Consider the following 27,587-nt stretch of genomic DNA (forward strand, 5'->3'; position numbering starts at 1 on the left):
AAACAAAATATACTAAAATCTATATCTACAGTTTATCTTATGATATAGTATTAATTGTAAAAAATGTGATAAAAAATTAATAGAATATGGTCCAATTCTCTCTCATACATTTTTAAACTTAAAGGTATTTCAATCTACTGCTTTTGTCAATGTCCTGTGGTCAATGTCATTGTCATCATTCTCCTGTGTTTACTGTTTTTGAGGATTTACAATATTTTTGTATTAATAAATTTTAGAAATAGCAAATAATTATGTGATTTAATAGTTAAAAATGGGAGATCCTAATGAGCAGATACTTGGGTATTCTACAAAAAAAGCACTAACAAAATTGCGAGATGATATTCAAGCAGTAATAAAGGAACACAAACAAAAAAATCCAATCGGGTAAAATATTATATAATATAAAGTTTTTATTATATGAAGTAGAAGTAGGTTGTGAAGAACTTTTAGATCTTACGAATAATTTACGCTGGAACATATAGGTACTATTGAATTTAAACATCTAAGTACTGGTCTTTATTACATATATCGAAAAATTTAAACAGGACCGCTCGTATAGGCCTTTCCGATCATATGCTAGCTCATTATCGCATATTTCCAACAGAGTTTTAAAGATTTTGAGCATGCATATAATAGTAAAATATATAATATGATTATAATGATAAATCTGAAAAACACACCTTTAAAAGTATCTTTTTGTATATATGTATTCTATTTATTCGATTACAGACTGATAATTTTACAAGCCCCAACGAGAATGAATTATGCTATTATTTTTATTTTTAAAATGCAGTGCTTTAAAATGGACATCAAATAATATTAATTAAAAATTACAGGTTTGACATCATACGTAACATCATATCATTTGCCTCGGAGAAAGTTTTATTGTCAGGAGTTGCATATACCGTCACAATAATTAATATAGTATGTTTAGTTCTAACTTATTTAATTGGAGGAACTATTTTGGCACAAGGAGACTTATTGTGGGAGGCATTGTTTTTGTTTTTTATACTTGTAATTAACTTTTTGGTGGCCTTGAATGAAGAATATTTACACAGGAACGAGATACCTCATAGAGTAGCTAAAGTACTTGGTAAGTTATTTTTTGAAGTGAAACTTCTTTATCGGGGTTGGAAAAAAATTTAGTGTAACATTTTTTCGTTACGCGTGACATTTTTCCGTTACGCGCCATCTTTTTCTTATCCCTACCACGAGTGATTCGACGTATTTCTGTAAAGTTGCATATAGTAAATTTTTTTTGAAAATTAAGGTCATAAAGAAGTTTCACTTCTTACGTGTGTACACTAGTACACGCACACATGTTTTTAGTAATATAAATCACTATATCTCACAATCAATGTATCTCACTGATCAAAACTAAACATATCTCTTAAAATATGTGTAGCTATAGTATTTATTGCTTATTCTCAAAAGAACTTATATTTATTTTATCAATGTAATGTATGTAAAAATACTTCTTATCCATTTAACATGTTATTTACATGGGTATTTAACAATATACTTGGTATCAAAGACTATGACAAGTATAATCATTCTATTCCAGATACATTAAATGAAGCAATAGAGTCATGTAAGTGGAAAGAAGAGTTTTACCCACATTTATGTGCACCTTTCTCACCTTGTGTCATTCTGCAGTGGACATACAGAGATGGTAAGCTTATAACGTCTATTTGATTTTATACAAAAATAAAACTTTTGATCATAGAACTTGGATTTATACATATTTGATATAAATTACATTTTTTTTCTATAATTGTAACTGATTTAATTGTAAAGATAATATTTTACCAAAGGCAAATCCTACTAATCCTATGTAAATACGAAAGTTTGTGAGGATGTGTATGTGTGTTTGTTACTCTTTCACGCAAATACTACTGAACCGATTAGAATGAAATATAGCACAAATACAGAGGGTAACTTGGATTAACACATAGGATTGGTTTTATCCTGAAAATCCCAAGTGAACAGGAACTATACAGGTATTTCTTTGAAAACGCGGGCGACGCCGCGGGCGGAGGGCTAGTAAAATATAAAAGGCTATGTAGCATTTAAAATGTATGAAGATGACAAGTAGTATATATTTATATTTAAAAATAATAAGCTTTATTATACAAACAAGTACATATTCTCATCTTTATGACATATTCTAGGTACAATAGTGAATCTTCCATGGGCTTTACTAGTGGAAGGTGATATAATAGTTCTCCGACCAGGTCAAGAGGTGCCTGGTCACTGCCAGGGGCTGCAGGCTGATGATCCTGAGATGTTCTTTGGCCAAATATTTACGCCAGGGTCCCAGGTGTTTACAAAATTAAATTAAATTAAAAAGAAATTATAATTGGCTATCTGTATAATTGCGTATTTTCTTGTGTTTTAACTTATAAATATTAAGCATAATATGTCATTAAAGAAAAATGAAGCTTCCCTGATGTACAAACTGCAAACATTAGTTTATACATTGTGCATTATATTTTTTTGAATCTTAATTAAACATGTCAAATGTAAATGCAGAAACTAATCAAAAACAATTCTTATTCATAATTATATGCCTTTTTCATGTTATGCAAGAAGAAACGAAATAACAACATTAAGTTTCTGCCGCAATCTAATAATTTGATATCTATCACATTAATTTCTTGTAAAATATAAACTTTCTCATATTCTTACAGGTAAAAGAAAACTCCAATGTGCCAAGATCCCGAACACCTCACCCAAACAGAGCATACAAAATGTGTGAAACTCCATACTTGAAGAATTTGAAACTTGTTCTAGAACATTCTACTACAAGACCTGTCACAGTGTTTGAGAAACAGAGGTACTTGGTGAGTTAGCTCCAAGTTCAATATAATTAGTTAATGCAATATCTTTGTTGAATTAAAGCACAGAATATTGTTTACTTACCAATAAAATTAGTGAAATATTCCGAGGTCATAGTTTATTTTTATTTGAGACTAAAAACTTACAAATTTCTTGGCTATATTTACAGAAAATTGAAAATATACTTGCATAAATCGAACGCAATTACCTGGGAAAGTAGACAAACATTGAGCACAAACTATAAATAACTTTAATGTGGTAACTAGTATTTTATTTGTTCAACTCAAATGTTTCTTTCATACATTAACTAACTGTATAGTGTATAGAATGCAATTCAATTATTAATTAATTAATATGTATGTAATATCATTACAGTGCACAGTAAAAGTGATGGAAGGCATAGTATTACCGCTCGTAATTATCCTCATGGTAGTGGCAAGTTTCTTCCGCCATATATACCACTTGCCCGGCGTCGCTCATTGGACGGAGATATACTTCTTACAAACGATCGCTGCGTCTTTGCCCTTGTTACAAATTATTTTTCCTATCGCATGGGTGTCGTTGAATTGCTATGGACTAGCTAGGTAAGTTTATCTAGAATGGACATGAGTTAACTTGAACGGTGTGTCATGAAATCGATTGTATGACTTCCTTTTTTACAAAAAATGGCTTCCAAAAAGATAAATTTTTCGTATTAAATTTCTACAAGAGCTTCTTTCTACAATTGATATTATTGCGTATTCAAATTAGACCTAGATTTCCTTATTCAAATGCTGAATATATATTTTTTTCGTGTAGCTACCATTTTTTTTCCTACAATTGGCGTGTTTCTGGACAGATTGAACAATAAATCTAAATTCAAAATTCAAATTCCAGATTCAAATCGTTGTCAGAAGTGCGCCAAAAGTACACCCGTCCCAAATCGTGCTCCATATCAGAAGACGCAAGCGATCCTCTGATTAAAGCGCTCAGTGAATCTAATCTTAAGCCACAGAGTATAAAAACGTTGAGTAAAACGTTCTTCAATATCCTGATTGGTAGAGAAGATATGGTCACTAGAACGGCAAATATTGTACATGTTCTGGGATCATTATCGGTAAGTTTAATAAAAAGACTCCAAATTGTTATAAAGCTCTATCTATATGTTTCTTGTATCTACAGAATAAATAAATAACATAATGAAAAAACTTTATTTATTCGATTCTGATTTTATTGTTATTCTTTATGAAAGAGAAATACGAATAATAGGAAACACTTTAAATTTTAAAGTTTCCCGAGTCACCTTAATTGTTGTTATAAATTAAAAACTGCTTAAATTTTAGGCATTATGTTGTGTGGACAAAAAAGGCATATTATCATGGCCTAATCCTACAGCAGAGAAAGTGTTCTTCCTTCGCAACTCAAGCCCAGCGTCGAATAACTCGAGCAAAACCAGCTTAGTTGGATCTATGGGCCACCAAAGCCAAACCACGCTTGATCAGGCGGCAGATAGCAAACCAAATACGGAGCCATCTACTATTGTTGAGGTATTACTTGCTTTTTATAATGTTGTTTTTATTTTAGGTCGAGTTGAAGGAAAATGCACCAAATTTGGAATTGAATAATTAATATTAATATATTTTAATAAACTAAAAAACATGCTTAAACTCAGGATATTATTGTATTGTCACCGATCCATGATAAGGGTCCGAAGTTTGAATTAAATCTGTCCGATTAAAGTGAGTCAAAATTATGTCTAAACGAGTCTGGAATCATACAAAACAAACTTACAGGTGAAGCTTAAAAAGCGTGTTTAAGGTTGAAAATCCGCATTAATTTTTCTTTGACGCGACAGCGTCTTATAATTCGATAGAGCCGGCTGCACGCACGAAAAAACATGACTCATGCGGCGTTACCTCGCTCTGAGGCGTTCCGTAAGGTTTGAAGTGCAAGCGAGAGCGCGGAACGAACGACAAAGAAGCACAATCAGACGTTGTCACGTTCAACTGTCGTCAGTAAACCGACTTTACAGACAACCAATTTTTTTTTCAAAAATAGCTTTAAAAATCCCGTCTCATTGTAGGTGCTGGACCTGACGCACGACCAGAACGCGCCGTTCCGCGTGGAGTTCGACGAGCAGCGCTGGCGGCAGCACCTGGCGCGGCTCAAGCCGCTCGGTCTCGCGGCGCTGCTCAACACGTGCGCGCCCGCGCACACGCACACCTACGCGCACTTCTGCGCGCACCTCACGTGCGAGGCGCAGTACAGGTATATAAATATATAAATTATTAAATATAAATATTTCGGGACAATTTTCACACACGGCACGATCTGAACCCATACTAAGCTTTCGCTTGTGTTATGGAAACCAGATGGCTGATAAACATACATATCTAATTTTAAATAAATACTTATATAGATAATTAACACTCAGACACGGAGCAAACATCTATGTTCATCACACAAATATTTGCCCCGGGTGGGAATCGAACCCACGCTTGGAAGGCAGGATCACTACCAACCAAGCCAACCAATCAGTCATATTGTGTGTATACATGCACACACACACCCCATCACACATACGCGCGCGCGCACCCATACATACCCACGCAGTGCTACACGCACGCATACTATAGACAGACACGCACGCACGCGTTTGTACCCATACACAAATACAAAAAATATTAATTTTAAATGGATTTTTTTTAAACCGAAATTTGTGAATATTATTGTAAGAGCTTTGTTAAAAATATAAAAAAGCAGTACCATCTAATATTTAATTAAATAAATAAAAATATCATGTACACCGTCTCAAAAGCCAATTAAATTCCATCTTGGCTTGTGTATGTTTTATGAAACAAGTTCAATTTTCACATTTTAATGAAAAAAATTAGTTGTCTGTGAAGTCGGTTTACTGACGATAGTTGAACGTGACAACGTCCGATTATGCTTCTTTGTCGCTCTTTTCGCGCTCTCGCTTGCACTTCAAGTCTTACACGGAACGCCTCAGAGCGAGGTAACGCCGCATGAGTCATGTTTTTTCGTGCGTGCAGCCGGCTATATCGAATTATAAGACGTTGTCACGTCAAAAATATTATATTATTTTCAGTGAAGATTTGGTGCCCGTAACAAATCGCAGATGTCTCTGTGAGCTAGCGAAACAAATTGGCTTCACCGATGCTGTAGCAGACGCGTACCTTGTGCAAGAATGTTTAGCGGTTTTTAGGCACTTGGTAATTATACTTTTTAAGATTATCTAATGAACGTCGTAATGTATTTTTTTAATATGTAATGTAATGTAATCATTTTACTCATTAGGTAAAGTACTTTCGATATCAGTTTAAAGTTTTTTTGATATCTGTAATAGTTACGGAATAATCGCCTATGCACACTTAACGATTAGATCCGATATATTCGATGTAGAAATTACATCAATTTTTACTCCATTGTTATAGCAAGCAGACACGATAAGGCGCGAGACACGCTTCGTGCGTTCTTTGCACTTGAGCACGCGTGTGAAAGTGCCCTTACCGCACATGCTGGCTGTCATAGTGAAGGATCAGGCGAATCAGCTGCAAATGTTGACGCAGGTTTGTGGGAATATATAGATAAAAAATACTTTTTTTTAATGATAAGATACGTTTCCTCTTGTTTATCTGAGAACAATAGAATGAGAATATTAAACCTTATTTTTTTAATTTTGAATACTTCTACCCTTTTCAGGTTATTTTTTTAGTGATGTTATTTTTGCTAGGGTAAAATCAATCTTATGGCGCTTTATTTACGACGCATTTTTTTTGTATTTTTATTATACAGGGTACAGCAGACATAGTACTGGATTCGTGTGTAGACTACTGGAATGGGAAAGATCTAACCCCAATATCGCCATCGGATCGCAAGAAAATCATCGATTTCTACCAGAGGAACTCACTGACTGCTTATTGTACTGCATTTGCGTACAAGTAAGTGAATAATTTTAAATATATTCGAAATTTGAAACATAATATTTTAAAATAAAGGAAATTTTGTTTTATTTATAACTCAAGAATGGCTGGACGAATTTTAATATTTAGTTTGATGTATCTGTTATATTGCTCCATTCCAAGCGGGAATAAGAGTAAACACGCGAAATTTGAAAAATTTGCAAAAAAAATGTCTGCCAAACGAAATCCAGGAAAGAACTAGTGCTTGTTATGATCATGATTTGATAATGAAATTCCAAATTTCAATTTCATAAATAATTACATTAAAATACATAATTGTTACAGGCCGCTAATGGCGGTATAAAATCAACTACTAACCAAATAAAAAAAAAACATAATTTTCCTCCTTATTCCATACAGACCGCTAACCCGCGGTATAACATCAACACTAGCGCGCACATACCTTGAACTACCAGCTGACAGCCGCGCGCTATATGCTCCACGTGAACAGCGCTGGCACGATGCGCCCGCACTACACTTTCACTCTACTGGTAATGTATACATACATACATAAAAATCACTTATAAAGTTATAATGCACAAACACACACATATACGTAAATATGCACGCACATACCTCGAACTACCAGCTTATAGCCGCGCGCGAGAACAGCACTAGCATGATGCACCTTTACACTTCCATTCTACTGGTAATGTATGCACACACACACATGTATAAATACATACATAGACACACAGGCACATATACGTAAACGTGCACGCACAACTCACCGGCACGGAATCTTGGCCACTTACAAATTTGCCGATAAAAAAAGTTTGAAGTGTTTTTCACGGTTTTTTTGTATGCAGATATGTTAACTTATTATTTGTTTAATTTTTAGGTAAGAAATCATTAAGTTAGAGAATTATCTTTTACCACTTTTTAAGAGTTACTCGAAATTTGTGATTTGTGCGGTTAAGCCAAAGTTACGAATTGTTCGTTTTAAACTTTTTTCGATAACGTTTATGCCGTTTTAAGATATTGTTATTATTGTACTATTGTCAATGATCATAACAAACAATAAAAAATGCCGTTAACATCTGAACAACCTGCTCAGGCCATCACAATGTTAGACCAATGACTGCCGCAACATAAAGTACCTAATGTACAGTACGTACCACGTTCAGCGATGCACTTTACATGGAGAAGATACCAGGAGACTGGCAGCTCCACGTGCAGACCAGAAAATGAAGGTGTGAGGTGCACATCAGCTCGAGAAGACCCGTTTATTGTTCTAGAGATACTCAAAAATGGCTTTCTGACAGTTTATGAGATACGCCACCGACTCTAAAACACCAGGATAATAAATGTGAGTGTGCAATCGATGAGAAGACTAATGAAGGAAGTTAATTTGAAGGTTTGCAGACCAGCATGCCGTCCAGAACTCCTCAGACATCACAGAGAAGCACGTCTTCGTTTTGCACGAGAATATGAAAACTGGACCCACAGCCAGTGCGCTCGTGAAGTGTTCACAGATGACTGCTAAGGCACTTTACGAGCTTCTGATAGCCAAGAGTCAGTATAGAGAAGACGAGAAGAGAGGTTTTCACCCATCACCACACTCAAACTGCCATTTTTCATGGAGGGTCAAAAATGGTATGGGGAGGTATAAGTTCCGATGCTCGCACGGAGTTAGTTATCGTAGATAATGGCTTAAATTTGATCAGGTACATCGAGGAAATTCTCCAGAAACATGTTCAGCCCTATTACAGGTTTATCAGTGAAGAAAATTTGCTACTAATACACTATAACGCACGTCCGCGTGTCGTACGACGCGTATAAGAGTACCTTCAAGAGGTTATTATTGAAAAATTGGAGTGGCCAGCTCGTAGCCCGGATCTTAATCCAATAGAACACATCTGGGACATGCTTAAAAGAAACATAAAGTTCGATTTCAAACCAGCACCAATGTTAGATGAGCTTAGAAATACAGCTGGGGCCGTTTGGTACACTATAGCTTAAGTGGACATCAAAAATGTCTTCTATTGTATGCCAGACTGGATGCAAACAGTGTTTAAGGCAAGAGAAGGAAACACCCTATATTAAAAAGTTCAATTTTTTTTTATGGAAACGTTCTTTCTAATTTTTATGCATTTTTTAAGAAATCATTTAAATTTCACAGGAAAAGCGTAAATTCTTGTTTAATTCATATCTACGCGGTAGTACTTCTTATAAACTTCCAATGATTACTAAAAGTTAGTAAAAACATTAAAGAAACTAATTTTGATTAAATTTTTATTGAATTTTGTAGTAGAAAATAAATAGTGTTATTTTACGCAAAAATTTGCAGTGGCCAAGATTCCGTGCCGGTGAGTGTACGTAAAAAAAAGACGTATGGCACTCGGGGACTGCCGCGGTAAAGCTATTGCATAGCATGCCTTCAAGCCACACCTCCGTGCCCGTCGGAGTGGGGAGCGTGAGGTTTTTTCGTTACGGAATTTCTGGATTCGGTCCCCGCGCTCAAGGCCCGCGATAGAAGCTATGCAATAGCTTAACATGCACGCACCCACGGACACGTATACGCATACATGCGCATATGTACGTACCAAAAACAGAAATACAAAACACGCACTGTCACATGCACGTAGAATTCAAGCACACACCTTCATAGTGCAATGTGCAATAACAGAATATCATATATACCAATGTATTGAAATTTTCACGATATCGATCAATTCTTTTTCAGATTCTTTGCTCTTTAACGAAGTGACAGATGAAGATGTTAATGACGTTGATGGTTTTTTCGATCTGCAATGTAATCAGGTATAAGTACAATAATTATTTTATAATGAAATAATATTTGAAAGATTAATTTCCATATGAAGCTTGAAAGTTGTCATTTATTTAGAAAAAATGCCTATATCTTTGAACCAAAAAATGTCTGCCTTTTATAAAGCCGCCCTTTTGTTTAATATACTGTTTTCTCTATCTTTTCTGCTTATAATAAAATATAAGGAAATACAATTTCCAGGTGTTCATAGGAATGGTGACAATGCAGTACCAAGCGCAAAGTGACATGGTGGAACTTATAGAGCGTTTGGAGCGTGCGTGTATACGATTCGTTCACTTCAGCAAAGAAAATGAACTCAGATCGAGGGTTTTTAGTGAAAAAATGGGGCTGGAGTCTGGTTGGAACTGCCATATATCGCTCATGAGCCAGCCGTTGAGGTAACCTAGTGGTATCCTGGAAAATTTGGAAGTCATTTATAGGGTTAGATTAATGTTTTGACTGAGTCGAATTTAAAATTTTTAACTAAGACTTTGATATAACGCAAGTAAAATGTTTCGTAAAACGACGATGGACCTTAAAAACTTATCAATTTTTCTCTAGATTCTCCTCTATTCAATTTATGATTTGTACATATTTTGTGTGTAGCTTTAACAAGCACTTTTCATCGGATATATAGCAGACTATTATGGTCGTAATAACACCACTGGAATCAAGCATGTTTTAATGACATGAAAACAAATTTAAAAATGTCAAAGATTTGTCATCGATTTTTTAAGGGGAGCTCATAACATAATATAAAATGAAATAATTACATAATCTGTGGCAAGGATAAAACATCGTTCACGTTTGATACTAACAATTGGTTTGAATTCACGAACACAACACTTTACAAGTCTTCTGATTATAATTTTTTCTGAGCAACTGCGATTTTTTTTAGGTCCTGAAAAATAGTTGATGTTGTGATCCTTTTACCAGTAAAACTACACTATTTTATTTCTAGTCATAGATAATGTTTTAGGACTCCATTTAATTTTAATACTGTTTTATTTTTTGTATTAGAAGATAGCTGGCTAATATGTCCCAGTTATGTTATTTGAATTTTGCATGTGTTTCGATGGTGTCTAATTTTTTTTTAATTTGGTTTTTTGTAACATCTATGTTAAATCTTTAACAATGATGACGTGAATGCTTATACCCTTTAAACTTCAAGTAATATCAAGATTTCTACAATAGAAAAAGAGGATATATACCTGTGTATAGATTATTATAGATTGTATGAATGTTTCAAAGACATTTTACAACATGAATAACTAGACTCATATTAATGTTTAGAACTTTCCAGTAATGTATTTATTTTAGATAGAATTTGCCAAAAATTTAAAATATACAAATTATGCCAATTTTTACTTTTCTGCCTAGTGGTAGGCAGAAAAAGCATATTCAGCCTATTTAAAAAAGCATTAGAATGTATTTTTGCTCCCTTAATGTTTTTAATTACCTTCACACACTTGGGTGGATCCTAAAATTTTAAAAGGGTAAAAGTTAACTATCTAAGATTCTGAAACAAACCGTTAACAGCAAGCCGAGCTCGCCGCTGTCGTCCCAAACGTTGTCCCGCGAGCGCCCTAACACCGCAACGCAACTCACTAGGCCCGATACGGGCGACGCCTTTGCGCATAGGTTCGTCTCGCTAGACAACTGCGATGTGTTACATCTCTATCGCGGACGAATTATTGAAGTGTAAACTTCTTTAGCGGCGTTGAGCACTTTTTCTGTAATGGGTATAAAATCTTAAACTCGCGGCAGGACACGTGACCTGATCGAAAAAGCGTAAGACGGATACCATTCCAAAATATCAAACATGCTCAACGTTAATAATCAAGTTTTCACTTCTGCCGGCACTCCCGGAGTGCAACCCGTCTTTTTTTAGAAATGGTATTTCGTTAACTCCCGTATTCGTAGTAAACATTTGTTTAGCAACAATGTAATTTTCACATCATCATCATCATCATCAACCCAGTATGTTTCCACTGCCCGACACGGGCCTCCCGTAAGGGATCAGGCCGTAATCCACCACGCTAGCCAAGTGCAGGTTGGCGGGTTGCTCTAAAATTGTTTTAAATCATGAATACGAAACATGCAGCAAAAAATTATCTCTTTTTTTCTTTATGTCTGTATTTAGTCTATTGTATAATCTGGCGCGTTTTTTTTCGATAAATCATTTGCACGTGAAGACGAAGCTAAATTTTAATTTCTGTTTATGATGGCCTTTATTATTTACTTACTTTACTATATTATAAGATATCTAGGACAAGCCTTGATGCTTTTACTCTTTAATTTTATTAGAGATGTGACATATCGCAGGTGCTTTTCTAATATTTTTCATTTATTTCACTCGTTTTGTAGATATCATCCGCTACATCGCTTTACGCCCACTGAGTTCTTTATCTCTTTTTAATATTATTTGCAACTTGCTTATGTCTTATTTATAATAAACAATTTAATAAATTAATCATAAGCAAAATAATTTCTAGTTGTTTTGTTAGCTTTCTCTAACACACAGCAAACACAAACAAATCACTTAAACACGACACACTATAGCTAATCAAGTATCTATTATATCAATAGATACAAATGCATGGTTTTAAGCTTGGGTACCTGGAACAATGTCATCATACAATAGGTCAGGTTATGGTTTGCTTCAAAACGGGCTAATGCTAGTTATAATTATTAGGCCAATTAATGAAAAATAAATAGGTGATTAATCCGTTCTACATGGTATAAACGGAAATTACTAACAATTTTTTCCCGGCAAACTTAATGACAAAGCTAAAGTTGGTGCTCATTTATTTGTTCAATTGCTTTATTAAACTCCTTCTCAAACCTAAGTAACGATATCACAGGCTTGAATTTCTGTATTTTTATTTTTTTTGAGTTAAGAAGGCTGTCGTAAGTTTGGCGGGAAATTACTTCAGCTCCCGGGTTTTGGAATCGCATGTCGCATGCACCATATTTTATCGCCTAAAGCAATATAACCTGAGTTTGTATGAAAATTTAATTTTTTTTTTTCTAAATTATCTGTTGTGCAGCGGTAATATGGCGAATTCCAAAGTGTTATCCATGTCGGCACCGGGAGCCATAAACTTGGAACAAGGCACGGTCAAGTTTGACAATGAAATCAAGAAGAATAGAAATTCTATAACAGCACAAAACGCTTTAAAGGTAAGCATACAAAAATTGTTTAAAATTGAAAGATTTTTGATACCCTAAAGTAGCTTTGTAATAGACTATTCAAAAATTGTAAATATTTTTACCATTGTATAATAATTATACCCTATAGTAAAATATTTTGACTGATTGGATTTATAACTTCACAGGCGTGTGTCTTATTTCTTGCACATAATTCCAACTTATAAAAAACAAGTACATTCACATAAAAATCTCCAGTGTGATTAGTGGCTAGGCATCGGTCATTATACATACTTTTACAGCAAAAATTTTAATATTATTCCTCGATGTCATTTGTATTCAAATTATGGACTGTACTTCAGACATTGTTAAATACAATTTGCTACATTTTCAATGTGAAACTCTTTTGTCTATATAACTGAAGATCTTTACATATAAACCATTTTTCTCTCATCCATAAAAATATCAATATACCCTTAAACATCGATGCCTACCCACACGGATCATAACCTAAACCGGTATGAACCCGGGTTGTTCTAGCACCTAGAACGCAACAGTATCCCCGGAGGGAGGATGTCTACGGACTCTGTACTAGACGGGGAAGAAGGCACCGAGTCGCCGGGAGACGCGTGCCGGTCACTATCCTGTCTTACCGACTCTACTGACCATTCTGCTCCACTGCATTTCGATATGAGCAACCGGGTGAGTGTTCCAGTAGGATTGTATTAGCTGTTCTTTAGGTTTGTGTCCGTTTCCTGATGGTCTGTGGTAAAATTCAATAGCATCCTATTGGACCAGCACAGAAAGGAACTTGTGTCAAAAATTGAGAAATCGCTCGATGAAATCTCGATACGGGGGCAGAGTAACTTAGTCGAGTTCAACCCCTCAAAAACACAAGTCTGCGCTTTCACCGCGAAAAAGAAGCCTTTTGACGTTGCGCCCCAATTTCAAAACACTCTCCTTAAGCCCACGCCTTGTATCGGAATCCTCGGGGTTGACATTGCGAGCGACGTTCAGTTCAGGGGTCATCTGGAAGACAAGGCTAAACTAGCCTCAAAGAAGCTAGGGGTGCTCGCAAGAGCGAGACAGTATTTCACGCCAGCTCATCGCCTACAACTTTACAAGGCCCAAGTTAGGCCACATATGGAATACTGTTCTCATCTCTGGGCTGGAGCACCCCAATACCAGCTACTTCCTTTTGACCGCCTTCAACGTCGAGCCTCTCGAATCGTCAACCGACCCGAGCTCACCGATCGGCTGGATCCGCTTGCACTGCGGCGTGATGTTGCATCGCTGTGCGTATTTTATCGGATATACAATGGAGAGTTTTCTGACGAGCTTTTTGGACTAATACCATCCGCGCAATTCCACAACCGCACTGCACGACACAAACTGAAGTACCATCCACACCACCTGGATGCGTGGCGCTCGTCTACAGTGCGATTCTCGAGACACTTCTTACCGAGAACCACGCTGTTGTGGAATAAGTTACCTGCTTCGGTGTTTCCTAATCACTTTGACTTGGCCACCTTCAAGAAGAAAGCCTACAAATTCCTAAAAAGCCAACAAAGCGTTCGTAAAGTCTCTGACAATGCGAACGTTCATGGGCGGCGGCGAGCTTCCAGGAAGTGAGTCGCCCGCTCTTTTGTTGGAGTTAACATAAAAAAAAAAAAAGCATCCTCGGATGTTTTTAATGACATATAATAGCAAGTAATACAAGTTAGCAGATATTAAAGTCGAGACTTTCTTTCTTTGAAAAACAAAAATGTTTGAAAATGCTTTAAAACGACTTTGCTCTGGTCACAAAACCAGATAGTAAATGGTATTTTTTCTAAGCTAGACAAAACATAATATTCTTTTTACAACTTCTCCATTATTTCTGAAATATTATTATAAACACCAACATATCTCCTTTTGGTTAAAATTATGTTTAATTCTATTTACAGGCCAAATTACCTCGTGGCATTGAAAATATTCGTCCTCACATAGAACAAGTTGACAATGTGCCTTTACTTGTCTCTCTATTCACCGACTGCACTCCGCGGTCTGTACAAACAATGATACAAATTATGCAGGTAAGTTATTAAGAAATAGAAAAAAGTATCCTAGTATTATTTTCATTAATAATATTTAAATATATCTACTATACTGGACAGTATGTACTGGACGTTTTTAGGTGAATTCATGTCCAATAGATGCCCTGTTTTTTTTTTGAAACAGTTAACTTTTAGTCAAAAAATTTCTCAATGTTACTTATACTTATGTAAAACTTCCAGGATTACGGTGAAGTGGTTTGCGTAATGGGATCAGCTGCTAATTGTCTGAATATGGAAATATTTATGCAAGCTGATGCAAGGTGAGATATTCTGTACGAAAATGTTACTTCTAGATTTAATTTCCGTATAAAAATATAGCTTTACTTATTCAATAAAGTTCGACGCAAATGTCTCCATCCATTTTTTAACTGTCAATCATATTAATAGTCTGATTAACGAACTATGAAACGTGGAATTATTCCTCGGGTATTGCTTTGTACATAAAGCGTGAATATATTTGTTATAGCGTTGCAGTAGAGCCGCTATATCCAGTACTATGTCAGAAGTTGCCTCCATACAAAATACCGCAAGACTGCATCGGACCAATAGATTTGGCTCGAGCTTTGAATTCACTGCCGTGTTCTTTGTCGGTAAGGTTATCTTTATATTGACTTTAAGTAAGACAGTTTTGACGAATAAAGAGTACTTATGAGATTTAGCTAATGTTTATATGGAGTCAAATTTCAAAAAGATAAAATGTTTGATAAACGTGTTAGACGGTAGACCCCAGTTACCAATTGAGGATTATGTGTCTTGAAAATCAATAAAATAATATGCTTCTTCCTGTAGTTTATGGCACTTTTCAATTCCTAGGAGATATTGATATCGTTATATGTCACATTTATATTATGTATATGAATATCTGATTTAAAGAATAGGGAAATGAACCTAATCGTCTTTCTTTAAAATAACATTTTGGAGAAAGACGATTAAAAAAGTTGAATTATATTTAAATATTACTGTCTGATTTGACTCCTGGGTGTCAATTGAGAAAGTAAATAAAATCTTTAAAAAACATGTAATAATGGATTGGTTCACTGAAATATACTTGTAATAAATTGCTCTTGTCCTGCTTATTTCCAATGCCTAATGCTTTTTAATTTAACCTGATACTATAGCATTAGTATTGGCTATAATAACCATATTCAATACTCCATATATGTATATGTAACTTTTGCTTACCAGTATACTTCGATTCGAAGAATATCTGCTCCATTTATGTTATCTATGCCTATCTTACCTTATACATTTCCTCGCATGCCGCCTTTAAAGTTGAAAAATAAATGGCAACACAATTCTTTCACCAACTACTGCAGTTCTCAGGTATGGTATTTATTAAATCAACTGTAAATAGTATAGTTTTGGTATACTAAGGATATTTACATATAACCTATTGAAATATTTGTGTAAGGCATTATTTAAATTCATCTTCAATGCAATAACATATAGCTTATTTATTATAAATGAATTTCATTTTAAATGTGTCTCGACAATTATTTCGTCCTAAATTTTGTAAAACCTTAAATTATCTCTTATATATTGTACTTCCACATCTTTTTTCCAACCTTTTCCCCTAGCTAACAGATATTTAAACAACCATGTCATAACAATCTGTATATTTAAAATTGAGTTTCGACTATTCAGAGTTCAGACATATATTAGTTATTATCATAAAAAAGTTCTTTTGATCTGTTTTTTTCAAACTAAGCACTTAGTTCAAATAGCAAACTACCCTCGCATAGTATAGGAGAATATTCCATTCGATCATTTTCAAACCAGATGGCGCGCGAGACGGACGTGTCTCTATTCGCGCTGATCACAATGTCGCGTCACTTCACCGCGTGCTTGTGGAATTGCACGCAGTTCTGGATCTGTAGCGCTTGTTTTATATCGCTGTTGCAGGTACGTGGATGAACATTTTTTAAGTTATTTTTTTAAGTTGAGTGATACGATACAGTGATGAATACAAATTTTCTACAATATTTATTATTTTCAGGCTTCTTATCTTGCTTGTTGGTTTTGTGGATGTTCATATATTAGCCCCTGTAGTATTCAATAATTTTTTTAGAAATTTCGTGGTAACCTTAACTGGCCATTGGCCAATTTTACGCCCCTTATAAGAGCGTATACGCACTATGCGGGTAGCCGTCCGGCTGACCGCAAGCACAATTATGTACGTAATATTCATTTCTATGCGCACTGCGATGCGGCTACCGCAGACCGCAAAGTGCGCATAGAAATGAATATTACGTACATAATTGTGCTTGCGGTCAGCTGGACGGCTACCCGCAATGCGGCTACCCGCATAGTGCGTATACGCTCTAAGTATTTTGTCTATTAATTTTGTATGTATTAAGATTTCTTATTCCGTGTCTTTATAACTTCATTCACCGGAATGATATCCAAATTATATTTACCACCATAGACCGCGTCACCGGTTTCCATCAGATGGGTCTGTGGTCTAATGTCTATCTATACTTAATGTAATAAAGCTGAAGAGTGTTTGTTTGAACGCGCTAATCTCAGGAACTACTCGTCCGATTTGAAAAATTCTCTCGGTGTTAGATAGCCCATTTATCGAGGAAGCTGGCTATAGCTATAGGCTATATATCATCTCATTAAGACCAATAGAAATGAAGCAATGCGGGTAAAACCGCAGGGCGCAGCTAGTCTTGTATATAAAAAAAAAGACGGGTTGCACTCCGGGAGTGCCGGCAGAAGTGAAAACTTGATTATTAACGTTGAGCATGTTTGATATTTTGGAATGGTATCCGTCTTACGCTTTTTCGATCAGGTCACGTGTCCTGGCGCGAGTTTAAGATTTTATACCCATTACAGAAAAAGTGCTCAACGCCGCTAAAGAAGTTTTCACTTCAAAAAATGTGTTTAGGTGTCGTCGCTGTACGCGTTCCTGCCGCTCGCGCTGAGCACGGGCGGCGCGGTGTGGAGCAGCGCGGCGGGCGTGCCGCTGCTGGCCGCCGCGCTCGCGTTCGCGCCCGCGCACCGACACGTCATGCAGCGCGCCGCCACGCGCCCGCCGAGAGCCCTCACTGCCAAGGTGTTTGTACGGGCCAAGAAGCTTATATCTAACTAGCTTCCGCCCACGACTTTGTACGTGCATCCCAGTTTTTCCCCGTTCCCGCAAGAATTTCGGGAAATCCTTTCTTAGCGGATGCCTTCGTCCTAACATCTACCTGCATGCCAAATTTCAGCCCGATACGTCCAGTGGTTTGGGCTGTGCGTTGATAGATCACTATATCAGTCACCTTTGAGTTTTATATATATAGATACACTGGAGATTTCAGTATGAACATTAACTTGTAATAAGAAAATATGACCTTGAATGACGCCTGTATGTTTTTTTATCCCATTCACACCTAACTAACTACCTAGGTGTGAAAGGGATAAAAAAACATACAGGCGTCATTCAACGTCATATTTTCTTGTTACAAGTTAATGTTCATACTGAAATCTCCAGTGTATTAGATATAAGCTTCTTGGTACGGGCTAGCCGTACATCCTGAGTCAGCGATTTGCACGATCCTATTACATTACCGTAAAAACATCATCTTTACGAATCAGTCTGCGCTCGCGGCTCGTGTAAAGCGCTCGGGGTGTATGCGCTATATCAACTATCAAATCATATCATATTATCATCACTAGTTTATATTAATCAACAATAGTAGTGATCAAAAGCTGGTTTTACATCAAACTATCAATTTATCAAATAAAGGAGTGTATGTATCATATCAACTCAGCAGCTCATACAGTGTTTGACGACAAGTGTTCATCAAAACGTGTTATCAAACAAGATCAACAAGAATCATCGAAGCAGCAGATGACCTAGTTAAAGTCAGCTCAGCTTGGTGATCGGTAATGGAAATTGTAGCGACACCTCGCTCTGTATCGCGTAAGCGAAATGTTTTCGCTACTAAATTTATTATGGCCAATTTACTCATTAGGTTAAGTATTTTCGATATCAGGTTAAAGTTTTTTGATATCTGCAATAGTTACGGAATAATCGCTTGTGCACACTAACGATTACACCCTTTATAACTTTCCGACAACATCGGGGCCTTAACGGCCGGCCAGTCGAGTTGACTGGTCGAGGATCCTCCCTTTTTCGATGGAGGAATTCCACCTTCCTTCCTCCACAGAAATATATGGGGAGGCTATGTCCAATAGTGGACGTCCAAAGTGACAGGGAGCTGCTGGAGTCGGGCTGCTGGTGATCGATTATAGAAACCTTTGGGAAGACCAATGTCCCGAAAAGGCTGAAACGACATCGAACCTACCATAATAATTATTACAGCTTAACTATTATCTGCATCGTCATCCTTATCAGCATCATCATTTAGGCTGAAACGACATCGAAAGATACTGTTACAGCATATAATTCTTAGTAAAATCTTTGTCATCATCATCCTTATCAGCATCATCGAAATCAACAACGCTACCACCGATTTTGGCACAACTATTATCTTTCTCATCAGAACGAACTTATTCCTTCCTTCAAAATTTTTCAAAATAAAAAATTAACTCAAATCTCCCAACAGATGGCGGTATTCGTGTTCTGGTGTTACGCGTGCAAATTCCTACCGTCCGTGATCTCAATACTAGTGCTATACGGGTTCACGTTGCGCAGTTTCTGTCAGCAAATAGCGGAAGTGACGAATGCGACTGACTGTTGGCTTGTATATCCGGTGAATGTGGCCAACTTCACGGCGGAACATGACTTGACGCTGCGAAGTTGGCACGGGTGGGGAGATATATTTTATGATGGGTTCTACCTGGCGCAGCATATCACGCTCGCGCTGGTTACTTTGCATTTAAGTAAGTGGTAATGTTTTTTTGTTATTCTTTTTGCAAGTGCACAGATAGATTGAGTAGCTTTAAGCGAAATTTTATGCGTACTGGGTAAATGTATGATTGTGTTTAAGTCTAGATATATATTTATAGCGCTATTTTATTAGAAAATCAAATCCATTCATAGCATCCAGAATATTTCTTAATAATAATTAGAATAGGCAGAAATCTATTGTGATTTTTAATTCAACCATTTTAGGGAATTGTGAAGTGTATTTTAAGAATTTAGATCTTTTTACTTACATATTAATATATTTCAGTTATCATATCATTGTCGTTTATACACCGACATTCCTCTCTGTGGCAGAGAGGTTTCTGGTCAAACAGGGTTTGGTCCGTGGCGGTTATAGTTTTGTAAGTATTCGACTGTTTCAATTTTCTGAAGTTCTAAATCGATGTAAACTATTGATTATCTAATAGCTGGAAAGCCCTTCTGCACTATTTATATTTTGTGTTCGTCGTTAAACTATAAATTTAATTTAGTAATATGTAATTGTAAAAATTGGCATAAATTTGATTTAAGTATATTAAAAGATGTTCACATCTTACAACATCCATTACTATACAGGGTGATACTCCAAACCGCGTTCAGTACCGCACTGCTGCGCAAGCGCTACGGTGCGTGCGATTTATGGGCGTGTCCGCAATACTACGTGCCCGCACCACTATGGGCCGGTTATGCGATATCGCCTATACTCGTGCTCTTGTTGAACGAACTTATCAAGTACCAGGAGATCAAGTGAGTATGGGGAAAGGTTGGAAGTTCTAGGAGGGTACTTTTAAAATTGGACGTTTTTAAATTTGGAAAATTGTTTTTTCAAGGCAGTGTCTGTCTTAACTTATTAATTAGAGAATGTTTGCATTTCAGAGTGGATGAACGCAATCAGCGTCGTGCTCGACTAGACTTCGGCACAAAATTAGGAATGAATTCGCCGTTCTAACGAGCGATTCTTCTTCTAGTCAATTACGCTTAAATTTTACTATTAAATATAATTTTAATGATAAAACGACGTAACTAATATTATTTAAGAAATAAACGAGACAGTAATTTTTTATTTTGTACTTAACTTATTCAAACAGTCCTATTAAGCTGCCAATTTTTTCAATAAAAGTGTGAAATGAAGTGTTGTTTCAATAAAATACCTTAATTGTAAACAAATATTTTATTACGACTAATTTCCTTGTGATGTGTTAAAGTTAAATGCTATACGTATAGCAGTCGTCGTCGTAACAATACGCAAGCCAATTTAAGAGGCCACAGTTTGAGGTTAGCGTTACATTTGTTTCAAGTATATCTATTTTTACGTAATTATTATCGCCTGTTACTTCACTACACATCTACATGGCTAACCTTCTGCTTAACATAAATTAATGTGTTAATGACAAGAGTTATGTTCTCTCCATAATCTAAATTGTTAGTTACTAAACACTTGTACTTATAGGTAGGTAAAATAAACAAATCGTAGTACTAGGAGTCGTCAGGTATATCAAGTATGTCTTGAACAAATGATGCTACGTCTGTCTCCTTCTGACTGTGTTCCAAACAGAATGGATGTGTCAGTAAAGCGTCATAGTTGGGTCGTTTCTTGTAATCTTTTTGCAGCGATTTCGTTATCAAGTCTTCGAATTCGGGAGAAAATTGTCCAGTCGGAAGTCTTGGGGGGTCATCTTTGACCACTTGCTTTAATTGTTCGAAAGGAGTACCCCATGTGTTGTACGGGAATTTTCCAGTGGCTAATTCAATCAAAGATATACCGAGAGACCAGACATCGCTGCGGATGTCATACTGTCCTGGATTTCCACTGGGATCAATTCGTTCTGGTGCCATATATGGTTTGCAGCCAGCGTCAATAGTTTTTGCAACCGAGTCAACTAAATATCCAGATATACCAAAGTCGCACATTTTAACTTCACCCTTTCTATTTATAAGTATATTAGAAGGCTTCACATCTCTGTGTATGACTCTTAATTTGGAGTGTAAGTAATGCAAGGCACTGACAACGGAGAAGGCGATTTTTCCAAGAATATTCTCTGTAATTGTTTTGTTATTTTTGTAGACTTTTGTATAGAATTTGTCCAAGCTCATGTCCATGACCTCCATACAGATCCAAACATCACCCTCTCTGAACATAGCACCGTAGAAGTGAACTGTGTAGGGGCAAGCACTGGCTCTCATTGACACATCAAGATCCATGAGCAAGCGTTTTAATTCCAGTGATTGGCTGTTAAATGATGCGGAAATTCTCTGAAATAACAGTAAATTTTATAATGACTTTATGTAGAATTGTCATTGTAATGCAACTTTTATTAAATAAGGTCAATATTTTTGTTCAAACAAACTTATTTTAGGAATTAGTTGTTCAAATTAGAATAGGGTTTTATAACCTAATGCTATGCACAAAGCATAAATGAAATAAGTCCTTTAGAGAACAAATCATTCTTTATGAAATTGCATAGGTCAGCAAGTGCTTTTCTTATGGAGTATATAATTTATTGGGAGAAAATTGAAAAAATTTACTTTACAAATCATAAAATATATAGAATCAAAACTATTGCATCATTATACATTTTTTGAGTGCACACCTAAAGTATATTGATCATGGTCTATACAAATAAATATATATATATTCTGCTATGGGGCAGGGCTGCAGATATAGAAACTATATTTATATTACAGAAAAGAGCCATACGCTCTGTATATAATTTACGTGCTAGGGACTCACTAAGAGATCTCTTTAAGAATACTGGTATCCTCACTGTACCATCACAGTATATATTTAATAATATTTTATATGTACACAAAAACGCAGACTTACACACAAGAGTAGGAGATAGACACCGATATGGCACAAGGAACAGAAATAAAATTGAAATGCCATTTTACCGGTTAGCTAAAGTTAAAAATTCATTTATGGGCCAAGGTATACTTTTTTACAACAGAATTCCTCATAGTATTAAAGAGTTTAGTAGTGCTAAATTTAAAAATTATGTAAATAACGTATTAGTTCAGAGAGCCTATTACAGCATTAAGGAATATATGGAAGATAAAAGCCCATGGAGGGTTGTCGTGTAAAAACAACAGGACAGTTCTTTGGCATATTATGATAATATATACGTACAGTTACTTACATATTTTGTAAAATTAAAATTGTAATACTGAAATGATTTAAAAGAGCAACTATGGAGTTTCTTGCCGATTCTTCTCCATAGATACTGCTTTCCGAATCGGTGGTAAATTTTAAAAATATGTATTGACGTTTCAAAAGTGCTTCTCGAAGAAGTCTAATTGAATAAATAAATGTTTGAGTTTGAGTATATGTATATGAACATAATTTAATATTTTTTTGTATGTATAGGTTATTTACATAATGTTTTAATTAGTTAACAACATTTTTATAGTTTTTGGAAAACTGATGGCCCTGTTTGAAAGTTGGTATTGAGATCAATAATAGACTGGATAGGTACATGCTTATCTAATTTCTATACAGCTACCATTTCTGCAATCCAATTTGAAAAATAATGTATTGAAACTGACCGAGTTCTATTTTGTATAAAACTGTATACTATTTTGTTATTTTAGTGTTCAATTCCAGTTAAAATTTGATAATAAAAATTAATAATAATAGATGAAATATGAGACAAAGTATTCAAGCCCTAAATTGTACATAACCTGAGTAAAAAAATATTTACCTTAACAGCCATTGTGGTGTTACTGGGTTTATGATGCATCTTCTCAACAATACCATAAGCCCCTCGACCAAGGTCACATATTTTTACCAGATCATCTGCATGTACAGTAAATGTCTTATCATCTACTGTGATAGTTGTCTGCTTATCCAGATTTCTTGGAGGCGTCCTAAAAGGAACAAAGGCTAGTTCAAACTTTAAAAAGCTCAGAATAATCAAATTGTTTTACTTTGACAACCCTAAAAGCAACAAGGAAAATCATAAACAGATTTGATAACTTGAATTTTTATATTTTCGTAATATACATGTATGCAATTTAAGATTAATATTGTTCAACTCACACATCCACTTGCTCCTCCTGAGGTTTGAAACTAAAACCAGGCGGCGGAGGTTTTCTTCTGCCAGACATATTCGGTGCTATTTACGAACAATATAACACCGATTATGTCTCAAGTATGTTTCCAATAGGACCCAAACCAAATCACTAACGCGATATGATTACATTCACAATTTTCCACAAATAAAGTCGACCATGTTAAATTATATTTTTAGAAAATTGACACAAATTATAAACGTCGTGCTTGTTTCTCACTGTAAACGATTTTCTTTACGTTTTCAATGAAATCAAACCTCGATCTTGATTCTTGACTTTAATCCTCACTCCTCTTCCTCTTGGAATGTGACGTTTATGAGATAATGTTGCCACGCATCCACGGCATATAGACGCATTAAAAATTACCAGTACCATAAAAATCTCAGAGTGAGATAAAAATCGTGTAATTTCAAAATTTATGTTTTGCGATAAAAATCTATGTATGTAACTTGTATGTAACATAGTCGCTTTAATAAGAAGACCTTGTGTGTTAATTATATAGGTTCTCACAGTTCAAAAACAAGCAAGTAATATGTAATTCTTGTAATTATGAAATTTTGTAGAAAATATTGTGTACTTAGTACTTACCTATAAATACTTTTGGTTGATAATGATAACAAAGAAAACGGTTATAAATATTTATTTTGATAAAAATAAGTTTTGTATTTATTTCCCATAATTAAAAAAATCACTTATATTTAAGTATCACAAAGTATTAAATAGTTTATGCTTAACATAATATTATATAAAAGGTTTATGACGAAAATTTCAACGCCTTTACTGCTTTTTTAGCTTTCAAAACAGCTTCTTCTTTCATTCTAAGCCGTTTTTCTTTTTCCGCCAATCCCACAACAACATCATGTTGTAATGCATTTTTAACCCCAGCCTTAGCAAATAATTTTGTTAAAACATAATCATCATCATTCATTTTCATTTCTGATTCTTTTTTGCTCTTTTTATGCTTTACTTTCTTAATAGCTATCAGATTTTCTATTTCTGTTTCGCCTTCGGAATGTTTTCTCTTTCTTGATGTATTGGCAGTGATAGTTCCATTATCTCCAACTTCAGGAGCAGTTTTGTCTTTATCTAATTCAGTGTCTATAGTCTCATTATTAGGTACTGGTTCAGACTCAATCTTTTCACTGTTTAACACTTCATTAATTAAATTTTCTTCATAATCTCTTTTAACATGTTGGTTTACAATGTCTAATTCAGAAAGGACATTTTCAAAGGGAACGCTAACTTCCTTATCATCTAGAATATTTTTTGTTTCTGCTTCTTCAACTTCAGGTGGATTTAAAAGAATATCTCTTTTTTTCTTATAAGCTTCTCTAGGATCTTCTGGGGTAGTTACCTTAGTTTCACATGATTTTGATATTTTCTTACTAATTTCTTTTGCTAACTTTCTCATAGCTGCTAACTTATTTTTAGTGAATGAGTTCCCATTTTTTACTTTTGACTTCTTTTTTTCATTAATATTTACTTTTGTGTGTTTGAAAAGAGATGCTGTTTCTGTGTCTCCTTCACAATTGAGTTCTTCTAAAGTAAAAAGACCCTGTAAAGTACTGGTTGTGAGAACATTGTTTTGATTGGGATCCACAAGTATTCTATTGCTTAAAAAGTTTTTAAATATTTGTCTTTGATAAATTTTTTCCTCAATGGTACCAGCTGTTAACAGTCTGTACACAGTGACATCCCTTTGCTGTCCTATTCTCCATGCTCTCTCTTTGGCTTGATTATCAGTTGCTGGATTCCAATCTGGATCATATATTATAACCCTGTCAGCACCAGTCAAATTCACACCTAGACCACCAACCCTTGTTGTAGCAAGAAAAACTAAATATTCAGGATTTTCATTGAAAGTCTTAATTAAACTTTGTCTCTGCCCAACACTGACACTACCATCCATTCTTAAATATTTAAATTCAAAATTCTGTAAATGCTGTTCCAGAATGCACAACATAGCTCTTGATTGGGTAAAAATAAGTGTTCTGTGTCCTTGTTTTTGCCATATTTTAAGCAATGAATGAACAACAGACATCTTTCCAGACCTTTTCCAATGACCAAAAGATTGATGATCTATTTCTTCTGTCTCATCGAATGCTTCATACAAGTAAATATCTGGATGGTTACAAATTTTCCTCAAAGTAGACAGAGCAACCAAAATTCTTGCTCGCTGGGGTTCTCCAAACCTACTTTCTTTATCCAAAATGCCACGGACTGTTGCACTCATAAGATAGCCCATGTACAAATCTTTCTGCTCCTGACTAAGTGCACAAAACAGGACTTGTTCATTCTTCTCTGGCAAGTGAATTAAATCTTGAACTTCAGCTTTAGTTCTCCTCAGCATATATGGAGTTATTATTGCTTTAAGGGCCTTTGCAATTTCTAAAGCAGTGGCCTCCTGCATTTCTGTAGCATTTGCATAACCACCTTGAGTGATTGGGACGGCAAAATGCTCCATAAAAGCAGTATGTGTTCCCAACAGACCAGGTCTCATAAAGTCAAATAAAGACCATAGTTCCTGCAAACTATTCTGCATAGGCGACCCTGTTATCAACAATTTATGTGGAGTATCAAATTTCCTGACAAGTTTACTGACTTGAGTATCTGGATTTCTTATTTTATGTCCCTCATCCAAAATTATATAGTGCCACTTTCTAGTTTGAAGATCTTTAGCATATTTCACTACCCCTGCATATGTTATCATCAATATCCCATGTGATTCATGCAAGTCTCTAATGAGTTTATGATGAGTGCCGCCATGTGAGCCAGCTTGGTGTAGTACTGCAATCCTCAAAGAAGGGTTCCAATAATGGAAATGGGATACCCACTGGAATATGACTGTAGCTGGTGCAACTATGATAGAAGGACCTAGTCCTCCCCAAGTGCCACTATCTGTATTTGCCAATCCAGACAAAAATGCAATTATTTGAACAGTTTTACCTAATCCCATTTCATCGCCTAATAAACCACCACATTGAGTCTGATGTAGTTCCCATAACCATTTGACGCCAATTCTTTGATACTTATACAATTGCTTCCATATGTATACAGGTACACATAAACCATTTTGAAGTTCATGTTTTTCATCAGGGTTTTTGTTACCGTCTAATATATATTGAATGTCTGCTGACATATATGATGGGTTTGAATTTCCAGCTTCAACTTCACTTAAACTTTTTCTCCAATTTTCGACTCTCTCATTATAAAGTTTGATATCACCGTCATCTATTATTTTCTTTATATTTTGTTTTGAACGGGAAGATGTAGCTAAATTTGGTAAGCGCACTTCAACTTCGTCGTCAGAAGACGGAGTATATTCCTCATCTTCTTCATGTTCTGTAGACTTCTGGCGTTGGTCTTTACATTTACTAGAACTTTGTGATATTTTTGAATGTTTATCTTGTTTCTTAGCTATACGACCAGCAGCAGATTTACTTTTATCGGAAACTTGTTCATCATTGACAATTTTTGAAACTTGTTTTTGTTTAGCTAATTCTAATTGGGTTTCTAGATATTTATTTATTATAATATCAACCATTTTATTAAAATTATTCTTTCATCGGCAATAATAGGTAACAATTACTACAACAACAGTTTTCAATTCTAAAACTTTGTCTAACACTATTGTATTTTGTAAATTTAAAATAATATGCCAAAGGAAAACACTCGGTATTGTACAACCTGTGACATAGACTATAAAGATCACAGATTAGAATATACAAATTTACTGTACCATCTTTGGTACCATCTAGTCACCAGCTAGTATGATCTAGTACTTTATTGTTATTTCGTATTTGATCAAATCTAGATGTGAAGTAGATGATAAGGTAGATGATGAG

General features: G+C 35.3%; 3 protein-coding genes across 4 annotated transcripts; 1 reads left to right on the top strand and 2 right to left on the bottom strand.

Annotated features, from left to right (window-relative positions):
• Positions 1-164: 164 nt before the first annotated feature.
• On the top strand, positions 165-20,737 carry l(2)k05819 (transmembrane protein 94-like protein l(2)k05819). Of its 2 annotated transcripts, XM_089697685.1 has the most exons (27): positions 165-384; positions 837-1,093; positions 1,565-1,672; positions 2,172-2,320; positions 2,691-2,843; positions 3,214-3,422; positions 3,715-3,934; positions 4,161-4,364; positions 4,901-5,085; positions 5,927-6,050; positions 6,273-6,407; positions 6,634-6,779; positions 7,161-7,291; positions 9,487-9,563; positions 9,772-9,968; positions 11,110-11,211; positions 12,621-12,753; positions 13,261-13,422; positions 14,667-14,795; positions 14,997-15,076; positions 15,283-15,406; positions 16,596-16,718; positions 17,707-17,874; positions 19,373-19,649; positions 19,943-20,036; positions 20,251-20,421; positions 20,551-20,737. In XM_089697685.1, the coding sequence occupies exons 1-27, from the start codon at positions 272-274 to the stop codon at positions 20,621-20,623; spliced, it is 4,044 nt and encodes a 1,347-aa protein (XP_089553811.1). In that variant the 5' UTR covers positions 165-271; the 3' UTR covers positions 20,624-20,737. The 2 variants fall into 2 exon arrangements, with proteins under 2 accessions (XP_089553811.1, XP_089553812.1); XM_089697686.1 differs by lacking the exon at positions 11,110-11,211.
• Positions 20,738-20,830: 93 nt separating this feature from the next.
• On the bottom strand, positions 20,831-24,065 carry lic (dual specificity mitogen-activated protein kinase kinase lic). The gene is made up of 3 exons (XM_089697744.1): positions 23,711-24,065; positions 23,373-23,538; positions 20,831-21,927 (listed from the first exon to the last, which is right to left on the bottom strand). The coding sequence occupies exons 1-3, from the start codon at positions 23,776-23,778 to the stop codon at positions 21,151-21,153; spliced, it is 1,011 nt and encodes a 336-aa protein (XP_089553870.1). The 5' UTR covers positions 23,779-24,065; the 3' UTR covers positions 20,831-21,150.
• Positions 24,066-24,368: 303 nt separating this feature from the next.
• Positions 24,369-27,423, bottom strand: LOC149486359 (DNA excision repair protein ERCC-6-like). The gene has a single exon (XM_089697697.1). The coding sequence runs from the start codon at positions 27,284-27,286 to the stop codon at positions 24,497-24,499; it is 2,790 nt and encodes a 929-aa protein (XP_089553823.1). The 5' UTR covers positions 27,287-27,423; the 3' UTR covers positions 24,369-24,496.
• Positions 27,424-27,587: the final 164 nt, after the last annotated feature.

The sequence above is a fragment of the Colias philodice genome, chromosome 8, assembly GCF_061535455.1.
Source record: "Colias philodice isolate Cphi_HAF_F1 chromosome 8, ilColPhil1 Martin Lab GWU primary, whole genome shotgun sequence".
In the NCBI taxonomy this organism is placed as follows: domain Eukaryota; kingdom Metazoa; phylum Arthropoda; class Insecta; order Lepidoptera; family Pieridae; genus Colias; species Colias philodice.